Below are 19,690 nucleotides of genomic sequence, written 5' to 3'. Positions count from 1 at the left end.
CTAAGTAGTTCCAGCGTTGACCGCTCGATAGCGCCGCTTACCCGCGCTAGAAAAAATCAGTCCGGGAACTTTCCGGACAAACTGTGTATACGTGACGATTACCTTGTATAATCCATCCGTCGTATGATAAAAGAAAAACGAACGTACACCCCCACAAAATGCGTGGAAAAAATGGATGTTATTATTGCGGATTGTATTCTTACAAGTTTATATTATATATCAATATGATTAAAGATCGTAAGCCGTAAGTCGTCAATGGTAAATTCATTTGTGACGTGATGAGCGCAAATATTTCTTCTCAATGTGTCGTCTTCGATCCTAGAACGAAATTCGTCCACATTGCCACGCTTCATTAGGAACATATTGTCGCTCGTCGTATCGCTCTTATCTCACTATATTGTATACTTTCTAATTTTCAAAAATCTCGTGTAACGTGTCCCTCCGCGAGTGATTTTTTTTTGTTTTTTTTTTTTTTTTTAGTTTCTATCGATAAATTGTTTCGTGGCAGTACTTTCGATACACTACTTTCATCACCTGTATATTCGGTGGATCTTCATCTTCCCGCAAAAAATACACGTCGTTCGATGACTAGTGAAAGCTCGAATGTGCTTTACAAAAGAATCCTCCCGAATCGATTGGTCCTTTTTCTTCTGGCGCAGACGGGGAGAGGCCGAGCGCGGAATTCGGATCAATCATCCCCTCGTTGCTCAGAAAAAGTAGAACACCCAATACACGGCGTTGAATAGCATGAAACTGACCGGGAAGATGATTCGCGAATACTTATCTATCACGTTCACATCTTTGATCTTTGGCATCGACACGCGCAACACGGAAGCGCCTCTACGCAGAGCGTGTAACATCTGAAATCAACACGTGTGTAATTTAGAAATTGAAAGAGAAAACACACTACTTTGTAAGAAATGAAGAAAAAAATTGCGCGATAGAGAAAAAACAAAGAGACGATTAGAATAAAATAAATTTTTTTTTTGGCAAAAATGTTTCTCGCGTACCTTTGGCTTGTGCGGTCTCGGACCTCTGTACCTAAGGCCGCTGTTACGTGTATTGTAAACGGCAGATCTGGAGATGCGGAAGCTCGGCGGGAACTTAGCCGGATCGTGATCCTTACCGGTTCCCGGTGTTGACGAGGCGCTGACCAAACCCGATCTGTTTCTGATGCTCGGCAACGGTGACATTCTGAGATCCTGGAGCTCGATAATATCCGCGTCCGTGCCACCGGGAAAGGGCGAACTGGCTTTGCTTCCTGAAGTAAAACATTGACAAATAGAAGAATTTCAAAAGAGAAAAGAAAAATTCTTCATCGCGCGAATTATTCGGATTTTACCGGTTTTGGAAGAAATCACTTTCTTCTCGTCGGTGTCTTTCTTCTTGGTCTTCTTCTTGGCTCTGGCGCCCCAATACGTGTAATTGACCGCCGCGTATTCCAACAGTGCCGCGAACACGAAGACAAAGCACATCACGAGATAGATGTCGATTGCCTTCACGTAACTGATCCGTGGCAGTGAGCTTCTGACACCCGTCGATATTGTTGTCATTGTCAACACGGTCGTGATACCTGAAAAAGAAACAATGAGCTACCAATTTTACTCTCTCTCTTACTCGTAATTTTTTCTATTATTTACGCGAGATTTTCCTCTATTTACTTTTCGCGTATGTTATTTTTTATTATTTTTCACAGAGACACGAAAAAATTTCGTTGCACTCTCACCGAGAGCTACCCTCGCGCTGGTGGCCTCGTGATTGATCCAGAAGCTAACCCAGCTGAGCATCACAATCAGTATGCTCGGCAGATATGTCTGAAAAACGAAGTAACCGATGTTCCTCTGGAGCTTAAAACTCAACGAGAGCCGCTGATAGGTGCCCGTTGCCAGCCTCTCCTTTCGATCGTTGGTTTCGTACCCGATTATCGTAAATTGCGGCAATTCTGCCTCCTTGACCCCGCGAACGGGAGTTTCTTTCCAGTACATCACCACGTCGAGCACCGTGTATCCATCTGAACATTCGGAACAGCGTGTAATTCGGACCGCATTCAATTTGGGGTTTAAAATTCTTTTTTCGCTTATTATTCAAACAAACGTATGTGTGACAAAAAAAGTATGACTTTTCAAAACAAGGAAATAAAAAAAACTTTGCTGAATTATTTATTTTTAAAGCGTGCGAAGAAAAGATTGAAAAAATGAGAAAATCGCAGAGGTTTCTTTTTTTTTTTTTTTATGTAAATTTTTGAACAAAATTTGCTACGCACGTGAGAAGAGAATTTGGATGGACATCATTTTACATGTACATGTGTATATATTCGACGTGCATTCAAAACACACGTGTGTACGGATATACGTACAGCTTTCAATTTCGACGGTGCAATTCTGCGAGTCGAGAGGATAGTAATGTAGGTCCATCATACAGGCCAGGGTCGTTGTGAATCTCATGCCGTATGTGACTGAGCCGTCGCCCGATAATCTCACGAGCTTGTTGCGCTCGGTAACGTCGTGCAGAAAGCTGCGAAAACGCGCATTTGAGCGAAACAGTACGCACAGTAATGCCGAAAGGCATCCGATAAAGAAATACGATTTTTAAAATGATCGCTATAATGCTCGGTACATAAACTTTTGAAGCGTCGTGTATCTATATCTATTTGTTTTTGCGATTATACCTGTTTTTATCGTTGGCGAAAAACGTATCTGGGACCCAGATCTTCTCCGCGAAATCGCCACTCAACGTCAAGACATCGTTCTCGTTCGAAAAGGCGAGTCTCTCGTCTTTCCAGTATTGATTTAAATACATCGTTATCGTGTAATCCTGAGACGTCAAGGAGGAATTAATGTGATAAATATAATTTGTCATATTATTACAATTAATTGTATATATAAATTGAGTGGAAAATTTAATAGAACTCGATCTAATATATAAAGCGGCTTATCGTAGTCCAGGAGAATCGATTCGAGAATTCACAACGACAAAGATGTTATGATGTATGAACACGGAAAGAGAACAAAAGGAGAGAGTTTGTACTTTGAAATTCTGCGTATAATATTCCGATATACAAACATCCGACACAAACGCGTAAACCTGTCAGTTCACGTTGTACGAGAATATAGTGAATAGTAATATAAATTTGAGAGAGAGAGAGAGAGAGTGTGTGTTTATCATTAATATATGTATAAACACGAGAATTAAAATTCACTACGTATATGTGTATATATACATAAATATATATATGTACATATACTCGCTGAGATCGTGAAAAAAATATCAACACATTCGCGGCCGATGACGTAGACACCGCTTCCTACGTCATTTAAAATCTGTAGCTGAAGATTGGCTGACGTAGTTCTACGTCATTTTTTTTTTTCACTCTTCATGTTCATTTGTTTAATGAATATATAAGTGTAATATGATGAAACAATATTTTGTATCTTTTACACTTATTTAAATAAACAAATCCTGCGGTTCTCAGCTATAGAAAATTGTATGAAAATTAATAACAAGAAATATATAAAAGGCCTTACGAGCCATCCGCTCGTTTGAGCGGAAACTGTGCGTGTATATATATATATATACACACAGGTAACGAATTCAACTTGTAAATTTTTACAAGTGAGTGTTTTTTGAATTGAAATCTCAATTCTTAAATTCATACGGGATGCTGGATTTGCATCTCACATATGAGAGACCCCCGGGATACCCCCCTAACTAATTTTAAAATATTGCGAAAAAAACTCCTCGGCCAGGAGTCGAGAACCTGGAATCTCCGGCTTTCCGTGCCATCGCCTTCCCTGTTAGGCCACTGAGGCACTTGGAATTAGTCTCGCAATATTCATACATATATCGAAGATGGTCTGATAATTGTTTAAAATTACGCTGGCTGAAAATTAGCGTTAACAACATTATGAAAATTGTTTTAGATATTGTTTTTTTGAAAATTGTATGGCGGCTGTCCGTAACGATTTTGCTCTAGAATTGCCGCGAATGTGTTAATATCAAAGAACATCGGATTTATATTTTATATGTTCTTTATGTGTTTTTTAGATATACTTACCATATTGACTTCTGAGATCGCGTCGAAACTCGCGATGGTGAGATCCATCCCGACTGATAATGGTTCACCTTTGAATAACAATCTTTCATTAATTTTTCAAATACTTTCAAAATACTGGATATAAAAACGCGCGCAAAATTGAACATCTCAATTTCTTTATTTTTCGCCGATCGAAAAGCTGTTTGCCGATAGGAAACGCCGTTTTGAAACGGGGGAAAGAAATAATTTAAAGCCGTCTTTCTAATCCATTGATAATATATTGGCAAATTACTTCCCCTTGTTGCACGCTCGATTAAAGGCGCTGATTGCGATCGGCGCTTCGTTGAGTGACGTGGAAAACTTCATTAAAAGCTTACGTAGCGCTTATATATCTAAAAGTTCCCCTGTGTGCTTTTCGGTAGTCATTTTTATTCCACAATCTACCTCTATTAAATGTAGCTTCACATCTAACAATAAGTTTATAAACGATAGTTTTACAGGAATTCCCGATCCGTGTGGTTGCTCTAGTGTAACATTTTTATACACACACGGAATTGTATTATTATATACTATTTTGTATATTTATTTGTACACTCTATATATGTATTTAATCAAGATAACTTTTAACTAAGCGTGCACAGAGATATAGAGATCGATAAGATCTCGAACTTACCGCCAAAGTTCGGCCTTAATCGAATATCGTAGCCGTCGAGTATCCTCGAAATTGTCTGCGTAACGTTCTCCAATCTATCGGACATTTCGGTACTCTCCGGGGAAGCCCTGTGAAGTGTGAAATTCGGAAATTCGAAAATTCGGAAACTTTGAACTCAAACGCTGTTACGATATCCTTTACCAAACGCACAGTATTAATTGTTATTAAATACGCTTAATAGTTTTCCGTGAAGAAGACAAAATTTATAACGTTTTGTATATTAGCATTAGTTGTTTTATATATAATTTTCTAAACATTATATATAATTTTCTAAACATTATATATTATATACAGTCGAGGGCGTGTATACAGTCTCTTCACCCATGAAGTTGCGAATAATATTTTTTATTATTTAAAACATTATTGATGTGCTACTTCATGTGGGGAGGCATATACGCTCTCCTAACTGTATAATATATACTACACGTGTCTTATATCGATTACCATCAGAGCTCTGACTTTTTGAAGTATGCGCCGAAAGATTCGCGTTTTCGACGTTCGTCTTTGTCAAATATGGCCTGACGAAGAAAAAAACGTTTCAAAATTCGCCTAATATTTTTGTACGCAATTAGTCTAACAAATTTCGTTTGCTTGTGTTTCTACCGACTATATCGCAATCCGTGCGCGCAACTCTCTTCGATAAATAAATCAGAACGAAAATTAATTACGTAACAAGAATCATGGACGTAAAGGAGATAATGTCGTACATCTCGAAATTTCTTCCATTGTGCAGTTCGGGCACTGTCGACCTAGTCTGGTCGGTTGTTATTATTTTCTTCGCCATCGCGTTATTCTTCATCTTTTCAAGAAATTAGGAAGGATCTCTCTCTCTTTGACGATCTCTCGCGCCGGAACACGACGAGATGATGTCGCGGAATGCGAGGTTGCTCGAAGAGGATTATCAGGATTGTCTTTTGCCCGGGAAATGGAGCTTTGTTGTTCCTGCTTGTGTACAGCGGACTGATTGGGATTCTGATTGCCCGAACAATCGTTTGCGTCGCGCGTCGAGCTTAATTCAGGTATCTAATTACTTCCTTTCGCGCTTAATCGTGCCAATTCATTTCTGTGTATAAATTAGTTCGCTTTCGCGTGAACGCGAATTGAATTGTTTCTTAACGAGTTAACTTCCGACATTCGTTTAAGATATTATCTCGCGAACTTTCTATATATATATTTTAAATCGCAATCTCTCGCGTCTCGAACATTATATTACATCGGACGAAGAGTCTCTGAACTTTTTGGTGAACATTTTTTAAAATCAGTTTCTTCGAACTGAAACCTCGTTAGGCGAACAAGCTTATAAAATCGATTTTCCTTTAGCAAAATACTTTCTTGTACAAGAACCCGAATAAGACCTTCGGTTGTACCGCGCAGAGATTAAAGTGGATCTCTTCAAAATAACATGGGATTTCTAGCTACAATTCTATCGCAACAAGATTTCTACAAAGTGCGTATTTAGTTGTATTGTAAACTATCGTAATTTGCAAGGGTTTGCAAACTTTACATTTTTTTCCTATTTTTTCTTTTATTATTAAACGTGATGTATTTCAATTTTATGGTCAAACGGTATTATTTAAATAAAATGGTAAAATGAGAAGTGACCTCTCAAGTTCGGTTAATTTAAAGTAAATGTAAAAAAAAAAAAAAAAAAAACGGCAATTGTGAACCAATACGCGGTATTTTATTTATTAATTTAATAGCGACAAAATCGGATCTTATATATATTACATTTTCGAAAGACGTATTCTTCGTTATTTGTCTGCTTTGGTATGCCAGAGTGTGAGTATCTCACATCTCCCTTCGAGATACGTACAATCGAACCCCGTAAGTCGCGTATGCGTGTCACGTGTTCGTTACAATCCATTGGAAATCCGAGAATTGGAGAGCGTCGTTTATCCGCCGCAATTTTTTTGCGACAGGAGTACGAAGAGAAGGATTCGAGAGATAACGATGCTCACCAGATGACACGATGACGCAGCTGCACGAGAAGGAGGAGGACGATCAGCAGTCCGCACGGCAGCATCCTGCCAATCGTCTTTCGTTATCCGGACGGGATTGCGTCAGTGAACGACGAAAGTGGCGGAGAACGTCATCTCGCGGTGTCCTCGCATCCTCTCGGCATCTCCGTGACCGGCTCGCTGCCACCGTCGCCGTTCTGAAATCACAAATGTGAGAAGGGAAGAGAGACCCTTTCCAACTTTGACCTTGTTCCGCACTCTCTTGAGTTGTTCCCGCACGCACTAGAACACAATCGACCTTGCATAATAAATTCTAACTCCGGCACAATCCTTAAAAAAATGGAATGAAGGATTTATCTTACCCTCACTTGTGTCAATTCCAAACTTTATGTGAACAAATATAGGTTCAATTAAATTTTCAAAGAAAAAGTACTCGTTGAATATATATATATATATGTATTATTTACTTTAATTCGGTGTTTCCATAATCGGAGATAAAAGGACGACAACAAATTACGGTGGTTTACGGATTAAGCGATAAGGAATTAAGAATGCAGGGAAATTAATTTAAAACAGAATCGAGTGTAAAACCATTTCCCGATGAATTTAAGCCCTAAAGCTCATAGCCGCACTTGTCTGTTTTTCTCTGTTTTTATTTATTTTTCAGCAGAAAATCGATCGGTTAAAAACTCGATATATAACGTCATTTGCATGTACATTTATACATATATGTATGGCAATTGATCAGATTAAAGAATAAAGCACAACAAACCGTGGACCGGCGCGATGAAGTATCAGCGATGGTGCGCACAATACGGCGAAATAAGAATGAAATAAAATATCGTACATAACACGCTCTAAATATCGTCCGTGCGGGGGCAAAATTCGTTCTATTCGCTTTCAGCTTTAAAGATCGTGTCGCGCACGAAGACGACGACGTTTGCTTTCGCAAATGTGACGTTTGCGGAAGCAGAAAAAAAAACTTGAAAGACGCGACAAAATAATATAGACCGCAATATATTGCATACTCCGAATACACATACTTTTTCCCCGAGGCAATCAAGACGAAGACGATCTTGTTAGTCACGAAATTCTATACTCCGTAAATAATGACGGTTATGAATAATTTTTTTTTTTTTTTTTTTTTGGTTCTCGTCCCGTCGGCTGGATTTATTAATGCGCGCGGTTCAGATTGACGACAGGGAATATTTCATGCACGCGATACCCCTTGCGTAAGTATTCCGAAGTGCGATACATCTTCCAACATGCGTTTCTCCTTGTAAAACATACAATAAGAATTGTATCACCGATTGTAGAATATGAAGAATAATATATTTTAGAATCGCACAAGCGGTAAGTATTAAAGTTATATTTTACAACATTGAAAACTTGAGGTAATAAATAATGAAAAAGAACTAATAAAAAAAAACTAATTTATAAAATCTCTCGTTAATTTTTTTTATATTTTACCAATAGATGCATGTTTTGCTCGTTATTTAGATCTGCGCTGTCTAAAAAAAAAAAAACAAACGTTTACCTGCTGCATCCGACGAGAATCACGACACACGACGCGACGATCTCATTGTCGATCTGACTGGGGAATGTGGAAACGATCAGCCTCTGATTATCGCGCCGTCGTCGACCCGAGTTATCGCTCGCGCGCACTTTGTGCTTTCATCGTAACTTGAAATCGATCGGAGCGCGAGATCGCGATCTCTCGTATTTACCGTTATTATCAATGAGGTTCACGGAGGCCGGTGTTATCAGGTGGTCTTCTTCGTGTCACTCGTTGAACTCACGACTCACTCGCGAAACCATTTGAACGCGCTGTCACTGGCGCGTCATCGATCGTCACGCAGCATCATTTCCCGTCGATGTCCCCGTCCTCGTGCACGTCGTCGTCGACGTCGTCAACGTCGCCGAGCAGAAACGCGAGATATTCCCGTGCGCCACGAGCCTCGCGGAGGCTGCTGCCTTTCATCCCTCGGTAGCTAACGCAGATCCACTGTCGATTTCCCTCTCACGCTCCCTCATCGCGAACGCGTTCTCTTTCCTTCTCTCTCTACCATACTCCATCCCTCCGGAAATCATCCCCTCGCTCCCGCCAACGCGCGCGACTATCTGTACATTTCTCTCTTACCCTATCTCGCCAACCTCCACCCTTTCGCTCCCACAATTCACCCTCTTCCACACTCCCGTTTCCGCGGGTCTTTCATCCCTCTCGCTCGCATCCCCTTTTTCACGTGCGATCGTTCCCGTTTCACCCCTGTGTATCCTCCAGCCGCTTCCTCTCAGCCGATCGCCCTCTTTTCCCTCATCCCTCGGATCGCCTTGATGCTTCTCTCCTCCGAGACTCACCTCGTCTTTCGTCGCCCGCCCCGAGGGTTTTCCCCGCGCGCGCGACTTGCCGCACGACTTGCGCGCAGGGCGCATGCACGTTGTACCAACTCTCCGTCTCGACCGACCTACTGACACACAGCCGTGCGATCGGATTTTCGGAGCGAGCCGATCGAACATCGCCACACTACCATCGTTGTCGTCGTCGTCGTCGTTGTCGTCGCCATCATCGTAGCCGCTATCGCCGTCATTACCATCTCTCTTTAAAACGCGAAACGTGTGTCATTAACCCTCGCGAGTCGTATTACGCGACGAGACGCGATCGATGGAACGGGCGCGATCGATTCTGCTTATTCGCGATGCGAACAGCAAAAACCGATCGACTCTATATTCTTTAAAGTCTCGCTTGATTGAACAAGAAGACAAGAGAGATTTCCTTGCAAATAAGTCGCGCGTTTCTCTCCGGTAACTTCCAATTCGTGGCACGTTATCACAAATAAAGAAGTGGTAATATACACAGAAAATAAGAACAAATCTGCGGAACAATTCACGGCGACTATTTTCGCGATGTCTTGATGATGAGACAACGTTTCCAGACGTGACTCTCTCGACAAATAAAAAGTCTAAAAAGCGTCTAGCGTCTAGCGACGCGGGGCGAGAGATAAGATCAAATTAATGGGCGCCCGGCTAAGCATTAACGAAGATTCACTTTCCGCGTCATATCACACACATTACCGTGACAAAGTTATCCGATAACTGACTGTCGAGATTTGGGACACTTGGTGGAAGTATATACACGCGGTGTGATTTGCGACTACCGAGTATAACATATTACGGACGATCTTCTTCACGAAAATCTTTCGTAGGATAGATAATTCCCGCGGAATAACATCGTCTCTTAGCGCGAGCGATGTTTTACCATTGAGCTTTATTTGAAATATTTGTTAAAAAAATCTTGTAAGTGCAAAACACTAGTAATAATTAATAGAAGATTAATATTAATAATTTTAAAAATTATATTGAAAATATGAGAGAAAACTAAGAAATCTAAACATTTCAGCGTTATCACAGATTATCGCACGCATTTTGCTCAATTTTTTTTTGTAAGAGGAAATAATTAAAATAAAAAGAATTAAATAATCAAATTTAAATAATTAAATTCACGTTTCTATGGCCACTTAATTGCGCGAACATCTTCACAAAGAGGAATAGCACTCGCAGTGCCTTTTTCACGAAAACACAAATTAAAAATCGAACAAAAAGGATGAGAGAATACGGTCAAAGGAAAAATTTCAATATCGAATAATCAGCAAAATAAAACGCTCCGCTCCGGTCAATCGGTTTTTACGTTTTTTTTTTCTCGACACGTGATTCGTCGATCGAGATGCGAATCCTGCACATACGGATTCGCCTGATCGGATAGTTTGTGGCGAAAGCTCGCGCTAACTGGATTATCACTGGCGAGATTACGCGAGAAAAGCGTATGTTTCTTAAATCCTCGAAAAAGAAGTGGAATTAAAAACGACAGATATTTTGACAGTTTTTCCTTTCCTCCGTTCAATATTTTATCCTAAGTGTATACGAGAGAAATCTGCTTTTAACATTTTACACGCCGATCGCAACAGAACTCGTGTACGACATGTGGTTAGATTTGCAATCGATAAGCCTCGCGCGCCGAGGCAGGATGGATTTACTTAAATCGCCGCGGGACGATAAGAGTTTTCCCGCTAGAGCGACACACATCGGTCGGAAATCATTTCAACTGGAGAAAACGTGTTTCGATCAATTTTCGAAGATCCAGAGACGCGACGAAACGAAAATCGCGTCAGCGTATCTTTGCGCGGCGATCACTCTCAAATCACTCCCGCGAAACTCAATTTCTGCAAAAGCAGAAACTTTCAGAATCTTATCTGTTACTTTGTGGCAAATACATGTATGTGTATGCTGTTAAAAGAAAAATGTAATAAAACAAGAATATGAAAAATTAATGGAATTAATAAATTTTTATATCTCTGTTACGTACTTATATTTTTATAAACTATCGGTTTTTCAAACTTTCTACGACTTGTTTTCAGTTGTTTCACACTTGCGCATCTGTAATGTAAGACTCTCTTCGCGCAGTTCAACGTGCTGTTACCGCGAACACTCTTCTCTCTCTTTCTCTCTCTCTCTCTCTCTCTGATCCTTAGATTTTACACTTTGAGTGTATAAACACTATAAACGAAAAGCAGCTCTCGTAAATAAAGCATGCAGCTTAACTGAAACATGACGCGATCAGAAACACGCTTCGGAAACTTGCTAATTAACGCGGACGTTTAAATCTGTTAGCTGTTCAAAGTTTAATATGATTTGACGGGAAGAGGTGACGTATAAAATCTCGTTGATTGCAGGAGTAGTCCGGATTGACTGAAAATCGTCAGACTATGCGGTTAGTCCTCTCAGCGCGCTTCGAACGCTGTTAATAACATTATAACAATCGGACGTATATAATCCGCGTTTGTATAAAAATACAAACAATAATTAAATTTACACATTTATATTTTCTATTACTTCATTGTTAAACTTAAAATGTAATAAATACACTATCAAATCTTAAAGTTAAATAAAAACAATATAAAACGCACGAAAATTGAAATCGTGTCCGAGTTGAGATTCTATATATGTGACGTCTAAAATCGGAACTTCGAGTTTCACAAGAATCTTCGTATCTGGTTTCGCTTCTTTGAAACACTTCGGTGTCAAATTCTTCGTGTCCTTCCGAAAATCACGACAAAGCCCGACGAAAGCATAGGATTAATTCCCGCAAACATTATCATAGATTTTGAGAATATCTCTTCGTGATATCCTCGGGCGCGCGATCGCCGTATGATATCCATAAGGAAAATTAAGCCCGAACAAAACCCGTTTCAGAATTACTCAAACAACAATAAATCCGCGTATGCAAGCACGCGTGGCATTAATGGATTATAAGGCGAATGTACCGCGAATGTACGATCGCGGTGTGATTTTGGAGCTTGCGCGATGCCGTAAGACCGCGCAAGCTAAGGGGGTACGCGGCGCTAAGACCCACGCGGCCGCCGCAATGGCTCGTCGCGCCTCGTGGCGACTGTCAAACTCTCGTCGTCGATCATCAACGAGAACGGAACACGTGCGCTCCCGAAACTTCGTCAGAGCCAAGAGAAGATCCTTACCTGACGAGTCAATCCCGAAGATGACATCGAAAAAACTGTCGCTGTGAGTAAAATAATCATAATGTCGTAATGAAAGATCGACAAATGTCCTTTAAAAAAACGCGAAGTTTGACGAACAAATTTTAATGTTTAAATTCTACGGCTGTGTAGATCCAATGCAGGATATAGTGCAATAATTAAAACTTAAATAATTTTTTTCTCAAAACGTTTCGACTTTATTTCGAGTTCTTATCAATTGAATCTAACACAAAAGAAAATTATTTACAGATAAACTTCAACATTCTAAAAAACTTAAAACATTACAAATAATATTACAATCTGACATACCTAAAACAATGGTGTGCTTATCACATGTTAATTGATATAAAAATGTTCAAAATAATGGTGTACTTGATCACATGTTAAATGAGATAGAGCGTTCTTCAAAGAATCAAGTCATACTTGTTCATGCACGCAATCAATACTGAGTCTAAGAACTAGGATCGAACGGAAAGAGAATTATCGCTCCCTCTATGTATTAAAACGTAATTTGTCAAGAATAGGGATGTACGTATCATGTAACGCCTCAGTGTCTCTCATAAGGTTCAGACCATGTTCTTGTTTTTTAATATGTAACATTTCAGAAGTCTGTCTTTTGTAATAATTCTGTTCTATGTCTAATATTTTGACCGAATTAGATTCAAATCCATGTCCAGTCTCAATACTATGTTTGGCTACTACTGACGTATCTACTTGTCCATTCCTGACATAATTGATGTGTTCTTTAATTCTAGTCTTTTGGTTTGTTTTACATATGATGATGTGCATTGTTGACAAGAAATGCGATAAACAACATTTTTTTGTTTGTTGAATAAAACTGGGTCTTTGTGTGTTTTAATATATTTTGATAACTGGTTTAAATTACGATACGTTGGATTGATCTTTTTGTTATTGATTTTGATATGCTCTAACTTATTGTTATGATTGTAAATGTAAGGCAATACAAAAAAGAATTTATCTGTTTCATCATCCGTAGAATTTATGATATGTTTATTTAGTTTATTTCTGAACAACACTCTTAATCTCCTATTAATGATTTTGAAAATGAAACGTATTGGATAATTATTATTTATTAAAATGTTGATAATAAAATGTAAATTTTTATTGTGGAATTGAGGATCTGATAAAAGTATGGCTCTATCAACAAGAGAGTAAACAGTGCCTATTTTATGGCTGAGTGGATTCTGTGAGAGATAATTTAAATAACGGCCGGAATAAGTTGGCAAACAAATTTTATTTCTCTCTCTCTCTCATGTAATGTTTTATCATTAATGACAATTTATTTTTTTTTTGCGGTTTTTTTGTAGATAGAATGTTATTCGAATAAATATCGCTCGAAACGTCAAATTAGTGAGTGAACGGATGCGCGAGAAATAAACTATATTTTTTGTGTGTTTTTTAATCGTTAATCAATCATGCTAATTACACAAAATAGCCGAGTTAGGCTTAAACAAATCGATAGAGATAAATATAAAATAATAATTCTCGCGCAAAATAATAGAAGTATTGATAAATAATTAATATATTGCTATATATATATATTTGACAATAAATATGCAACATAATTGTTTTGTTACTCTTAAGTACACATCTCGTAGTTTAAATTAATAATCGTAATAATCGTTCTATTTTAAAAATCGTGTTCTGATGATGCTCCCCGTACGAATGATTATGATTATACACTCGCTCTAATTGTTATTCAGATTTACTCTCTTTCCCGACTTATTCGAGATGTTGTTTTGTACGCCGTATTTGTAAAAAGCACTTTGCATACATCTCGTAATAATAAAAACTTTCAATCATCGCGCATCAAAGCGCTGCCGCGCTTCTGACGTATGAGACTCAAAGGTGCATCTTATGCTATTATAGGTATGTGCGCCGATCGCGCAACTTGTGTAAGAGCTTCTGAATGTTTCAAGAACGGATTTCGAGACAGCTTGTTTCCCACGGGAAACGTAATTACTCTTTGAATTTAATTGAGCATATTCGTCGAGTCGTATGTTTGATACGCGAAGAGAGACATCCAGATATAAATTGCATCGTTTCGCGAAACATTTGATTTTTTAAGTTCTTTTACGCGTCTCGCAACTTGGCAGTCAACGCTAATAACGATATCGTATAATATTTAACAAGTGTAAACCAGAGATTTTTTTATATCGGGTAAATATTTACAAATAGTGAAATCGTTAATCGCAAACGCGACGAAATTGGAGTCGCGGTTTTCTAAACGAAAGTAATGAAGTTCCAGCTAGAGCAGCAATGCAGATTAGAGCGAGGGTGGTTTCGCAAGATCGGTTACCCGCAAATTCTCCATATGTATCAATGAGATACGCACAAAGTGCGCGCGCGCGCACACACACACACACACACACATACGCGGACACGTGCTTTGTCTCGATTCAATAAAATACCTGTTTTTATTTGTCTCAAAGATAATGCAAAATCGCGTATGTGTGTGTGTATAGAGAAAGAATTTTTTATAAATTCAAATCTCTCTCTCGCGGGCATACAACGGAAACGGGTGGGTGCAATTTCGCGAAGCGAACAGAGGATACGTGATATTTTATTTGCGATTTTTACACTCTTTTACGGGAAATGGAAGAGTCAATAACAAAAGCAACCGGTCTCTCACTACTTTCCCGAGGATTTCAAATGAAAAAGGATCCCGTACACACACTCGCGCGCTTCTTCGATTTCGCTTCAAGTTCATCTAGACTTTCATACCACTCCGCATTCTCAGTGTGCATTCTCACCGACTTCGAAATAAAAAAAAAAAAATTTAGAAAAGGCATTTATTAATTAAAGATATTTAAGCAGCGCGAAAATATCCGTTCTTTTTTGCGACCGTCCGCAAATTTGCGCTCTCCGAATTCCTCGCGAAAATATCCAAGAAATTCTGCAAAAATTAGAGGTGCGATAAAAAAAAAAAAATAAAATTATAATCGATTGTGATATTATTTGATTGAGTTTATTTATGTACATGTATACATATTTGATTTTGTCAAATGTACGATGTATAGAACAATCCGTTTGGAGAGTAAACACACCAAATGAACATATTTTGGTTTGACGTCTCGAAATTCCTGACGTAAATTTGCGGAGAGCAAATAATGTTCTTTTCTCATATACGTCGCGTATATGAAACTAACAACGGCGATGAAAAAGCAATTAAAACCCTTTCGCGAATAACCAAATTCATGCATTATAACACATCGAAAGAAACGTCGTCTGGAAATTGCATTTTGTGCAAAATTTTCACAATTTACTGTGAGACCAAGTGTAACATATATTCACTTTTTTGTTTTTTACATACAGCGTAATATTTTTAATTTACCAAGTAAACTGTAATGCCTAAATTTCAAAGACTCTGTGTGACTCTGTGCAGTCGAGTTGGAGATTCGATTATATTACGAATCGCAGACGCAAATATAGTTCGCGATCGGCGATTAATCTCGGCGGTGGACATCTGATTAATTGCCGCATTTGCGTAATTAATAATTTACATCGGTGTTACGTGATTTATTGCGTTTCTCGCGAATCGCGCTTTTTATCGTCATTTATCCCCTGATTTTCGTAGTTTCGCGCTCTCCATTTGAGAATGAGCCGGAGATCGAGCGCAAAACGATCTCACATAGAGATCGTGATGTAACCCGCGAGTGCGCGACGTTTCTCTCGAAACAGTGACGCGAAATCTTCGCGCGGGGGTGAATGCTGCTGAATCGGCGGATGACAAGAGGTACTCGTCCACTTTTTTCTACCCGACGATCAGTACCTATATGCCGTGAAACCGGATAATGCTCGTCTCGTTTTTACCGCTTTTTCGTGACTTTATTACGGCTTTATTGTTCCACGTGCGATGGGGAAACGACGTAACGACGCTTGCGTGATGTACAGCAACGTCAATTTGCCGCAACAACTGCGATTTGTAAATTAATCATAATTTTCGTTTGGGAGAAGGGGGAAGCAATAAAAAAAAGATCTATCTGCGCGCGATTACGATAATAGGCAAATATCTTCATTGCGCGTATCGCAAAAGCTGCGGTTTATCGATGTAGCGGGGTTAATCTGACTTCTTCGCGAACGAAGTTCTGGCACGTGGGCGATGCTATTTCGCGGCGGCTATGCCGGAAGAGCGACAGGGAATGTGGACACAAGAGTTGAAGAGATAGAGAGAGAGAGAGAGAGAGAGAGAGAGAGAGAAAGAGAAGAAGGAAGAGGGAGAACAGCATGTCCCAGATAACTCCTTGTAATATCTTTGTAACGTTAACGTCGTCATTATACGTCACGTTATACGCGCTCGAGAAGAGAAGTTTCGAATACCGCGCGCACCTTTCGTCATCAATTCCCACTCGACACAACGGCGTATAAAAATTGTTCGATGCAATTAAAAGTGAATAAATGAATAAACTCAGGAGAGTTCATATGGAATACAAATGTAAAAGTGCATTATTTTCGCAGAAGCTAAAGATACGTGCGTGCACACGTATATATCGCGTTGAAACTCTTCTAAATATATAAAAAAAAAAAAAATTAATACAAGTATAGAAAAATGAAATTTATACATAATTTTATAATAATTTCGCATATTCGTATCTACGTAGACGGGAATAAAATTGTCGCTCGCGCGTAAAATACATTAAAGACAAAGTAAAGATTTTAAAATATTAAAGGAAAATTGTGTTACTTTTTTTTTGTAAGAGAAAATTGTATTATTATTTAAGTGAATAATTCTCGTTATCTCTCGGGTCCTTTTTCAATTTAAATTGAATAATTGGTCCTCGATATGCGTTTCTCTTGGGAGGACAGAATATCAACTTTATATTGCCAAATCGAGCAGCTACAACGATCACACACCCACAAAGTGCACTCACGTTCACTAAATCCTTAATGAATTTCAATTATCGACATTCAGAACTCATTTATAATGCTGAATATGACTTGATGACAGGTTCATCGCAGGCCCCGACAAAATGTATTTTTTGTTTACAAGTTTTTTGATAAGAGCGTCATTGCACTTAAACTTCGCACGCAAACGTTATCTTTTTTTATTCTTCTTAAAATTTTCATTGATATAAAATATTGGCTGTGATACGGTATGACCCAACCCAAAGTTCAGTGGTGACACTGCACATGATGAAAGACTATACTATAATCGTAAAAAACGCTTTTTTTACACGTTCTTTCAAGATGGCGGCTTGAATGTCTGACCGACAAAAAATTCTTTCACATTTGTTTTCAGCGACTAAAAATACACAAAGATACCAAGTTTCACAAAGATCGAAGCGGAAGTAGCTAATGCGCAATTTTATTAAATTCAGAAACTTGAAATTGTTATATTTTCTAAACTAAAGCTGTGTCTCCCGCAAAATTTTTGTGGAGAATTACTCGGTACGACTTCTCTTACAACATATCTAAAGCGCAACAAAAATGAGCGAAAAATCGATGAGATGTGACGTACAATGCATATTTTCCTCTCAGTATTCGCTCGCTTATATCTTCAGTGTCTTTAATATGCCGAAATTAAAACTTGACATATATGTTTCTTGTGTAACAGTCTTTCATCATGTGCAGCGTCATTACTGAACTTCGGTTGGGTTCATACCGTACCATATCCAAAATATTGTCTTTCTTTAAATTTTTACGTTAAAAGCGAACGTTTTATTAAAGACTGTGTCGTATCTTGTAAATGTGATCTGTGTTTACTTAAAGTTGATCACAATATTATTTAATTCTAAATAATACAAGATATATTACTTTAATAAAGTAACAATTTTGCATTGTATAATATTTTTGCGCAGTTTTGTTGTTCTCGTGCCGCTTACTATGTGCAAGTATCGTTATCACGCGTTTGAGATCAAAGCGGCGTCGGGTTTCACATCGCCCAAATCTGAATCGACGCTAACGATAGACCGGATGCGCAGAGCTGCCTTGAACGATGTCGTCTCGAAGAACATCACTATGGTTCTCGAGAACCTGCTGATGAACTACGAAAACAGTCAGTTGCCCACGCACGGTAAAGGTAAGAAGATCAGATTTCTTCCCTCTTTCATACGTATAGTTGCGATCTCTCGTAAAGTCTCGTTGATAATGTAACTCATCATCAAAAATAATTGGGATAATATGCAAGTGAGAATATATTGTGCCTTCGAAAATTATTTAACAAATTGAATTTAAATAATAAATTTGCATCTATACAATGTTGGCACTAATGTATCACAAGGCGCATTGTGAACTGCGGTCGCTTCATCGTGTGCATATTATGTCCTGCATTCGCGCTAATCTCAGCACATCGTACGGCGGAAAATAATATCGCCGGATAATTGGATTCCGAAGAGTCTAGGAAGATCGTATACGGTGGTCTAACCGCATTAATTGCCGACCAATAATAGGCGCACAAGCTACAATGCGGATTAGGAGGACACTGGTCTGAGATATACATTGCAAATTTAAATAAAAATTAAAATATTATGTATCTGAGATTTTATCCCAATATTTTGTTTGAATGTTATGTTATATATTCGACAAAGACCGTTTGTCACAAATAGTCATCGATTTTTTTTTTTTTACATAGCGATATGTTCTAAACTTTCCCCAAATATACTGCTATTGACACATTCCATAAATCACGTCAAAGTCAGTTTTGATATTAGTCATTCCGCATTTTTTCCAGGCGTGCCCACAGTGGTGAAGACCAATATTTTAATTAGAAGTATGGGTCCGGTGTCCGAGCTTGACATGGTGAGATTCGAAAACTTTTTCAAAGAAAATAAGAAAAGTGAAACATTTACATGCGTATATAAACGAAAAAGTTACATTATATAGAGTAGAACAAAGCTAGTAGTAATAGTTGAGTCTAGAGGCAAGTTGAGATTTGCGAATATTTAACCGAAATGCCTAAGGAGATATTGATGCCTGCGTAAAAAAGCGCAGAAACGTAAATTTTTTTGTTTTTCTGCAAAAATAAAATTATTGGATGTCTGTTTTTTATGGATCTACATAATAATTAGTAAAAACTAAGAAAGTTTTTTTAATATAAGTCATTAAGGTATTTATTAACTTTAATGTTCATGTTGCTATTTTATTTACGGTTTTTTAATTACAAAAAACAATATTTTACCAAACATCAATATTGGGCTAGTTGGGTCACAAAGTGGTTCTAAAGTTCAACTGTTTCTGACTACATTGTTGTTTTGATTTTAATAAGTTACTTTTTATCTTTCACTAGCACAACACAGGCGCGCGCTACGCGCACGCTATTGTTGTTTTTATTTAACGTGTTGTCAGTGAACACAACCTGTCACCGCGATGACAGATATAGTATATATAGTACGTCTTATAAACCATATAATACATATGAGAAATGTCAGAAATAACGCATGAAAATCAAACTCAAAAAATAGTGAGAGAGAGAAGTGGAAAA

At 38.4% G+C, this 19,690-nt stretch overlaps 2 protein-coding genes and 1 long non-coding RNA gene across 3 annotated transcripts in view; 2 read left to right on the top strand and 1 right to left on the bottom strand.

The window, feature by feature from the left end:
• Positions 1–477: 477 nt before the first annotated feature.
• On the bottom strand, positions 478–7,414 carry LOC109863815 (gamma-aminobutyric acid receptor subunit beta-like). The gene is made up of 9 exons (XM_020444397.1): positions 6,704–7,414; positions 4,707–4,813; positions 4,055–4,122; positions 2,669–2,814; positions 2,357–2,514; positions 1,727–2,011; positions 1,343–1,573; positions 1,011–1,261; positions 478–860 (listed from the first exon to the last, which is right to left on the bottom strand). The coding sequence occupies exons 1-9, from the start codon at positions 6,766–6,768 to the stop codon at positions 708–710; spliced, it is 1,464 nt and encodes a 487-aa protein (XP_020299986.1). The 5' UTR covers positions 6,769–7,414; the 3' UTR covers positions 478–707.
• LOC109863821 lies at positions 5,255–7,132 on the top strand. Its single transcript, XR_002251384.1, has 2 exons — positions 5,255–5,764; positions 6,665–7,132. It is a non-coding gene; the product is annotated as an uncharacterized LOC109863821 (long non-coding RNA).
• A 4,752-nt stretch (positions 7,415–12,166) lies between the features above and the next one.
• LOC109858847 (gamma-aminobutyric acid receptor alpha-like) overlaps positions 12,167–19,690 on the top strand; it is a 13,133-nt gene continuing 5,609 nt past the window's right edge. The window contains exons 1-3 of the mRNA XM_020436550.1: positions 12,167–12,274; positions 18,069–18,289; positions 18,941–19,008. Coding sequence (XP_020292139.1) covers positions 12,252–12,274; positions 18,069–18,289; positions 18,941–19,008 — 312 coding nt within the window. The 5' untranslated portion in view covers positions 12,167–12,251. The remainder of the gene's footprint in view (positions 12,275–18,068; positions 18,290–18,940; positions 19,009–19,690) is intronic.

This window comes from Pseudomyrmex gracilis, unplaced genomic scaffold (assembly GCF_002006095.1).
Source record: "Pseudomyrmex gracilis isolate BER0280 unplaced genomic scaffold, ASM200609v1 scaffold_0, whole genome shotgun sequence".
Classification (NCBI taxonomy): Eukaryota; Metazoa; Arthropoda; class Insecta; order Hymenoptera; family Formicidae; genus Pseudomyrmex; species Pseudomyrmex gracilis.
This window is presented reverse-complemented; position numbering and strand designations above follow the sequence as displayed.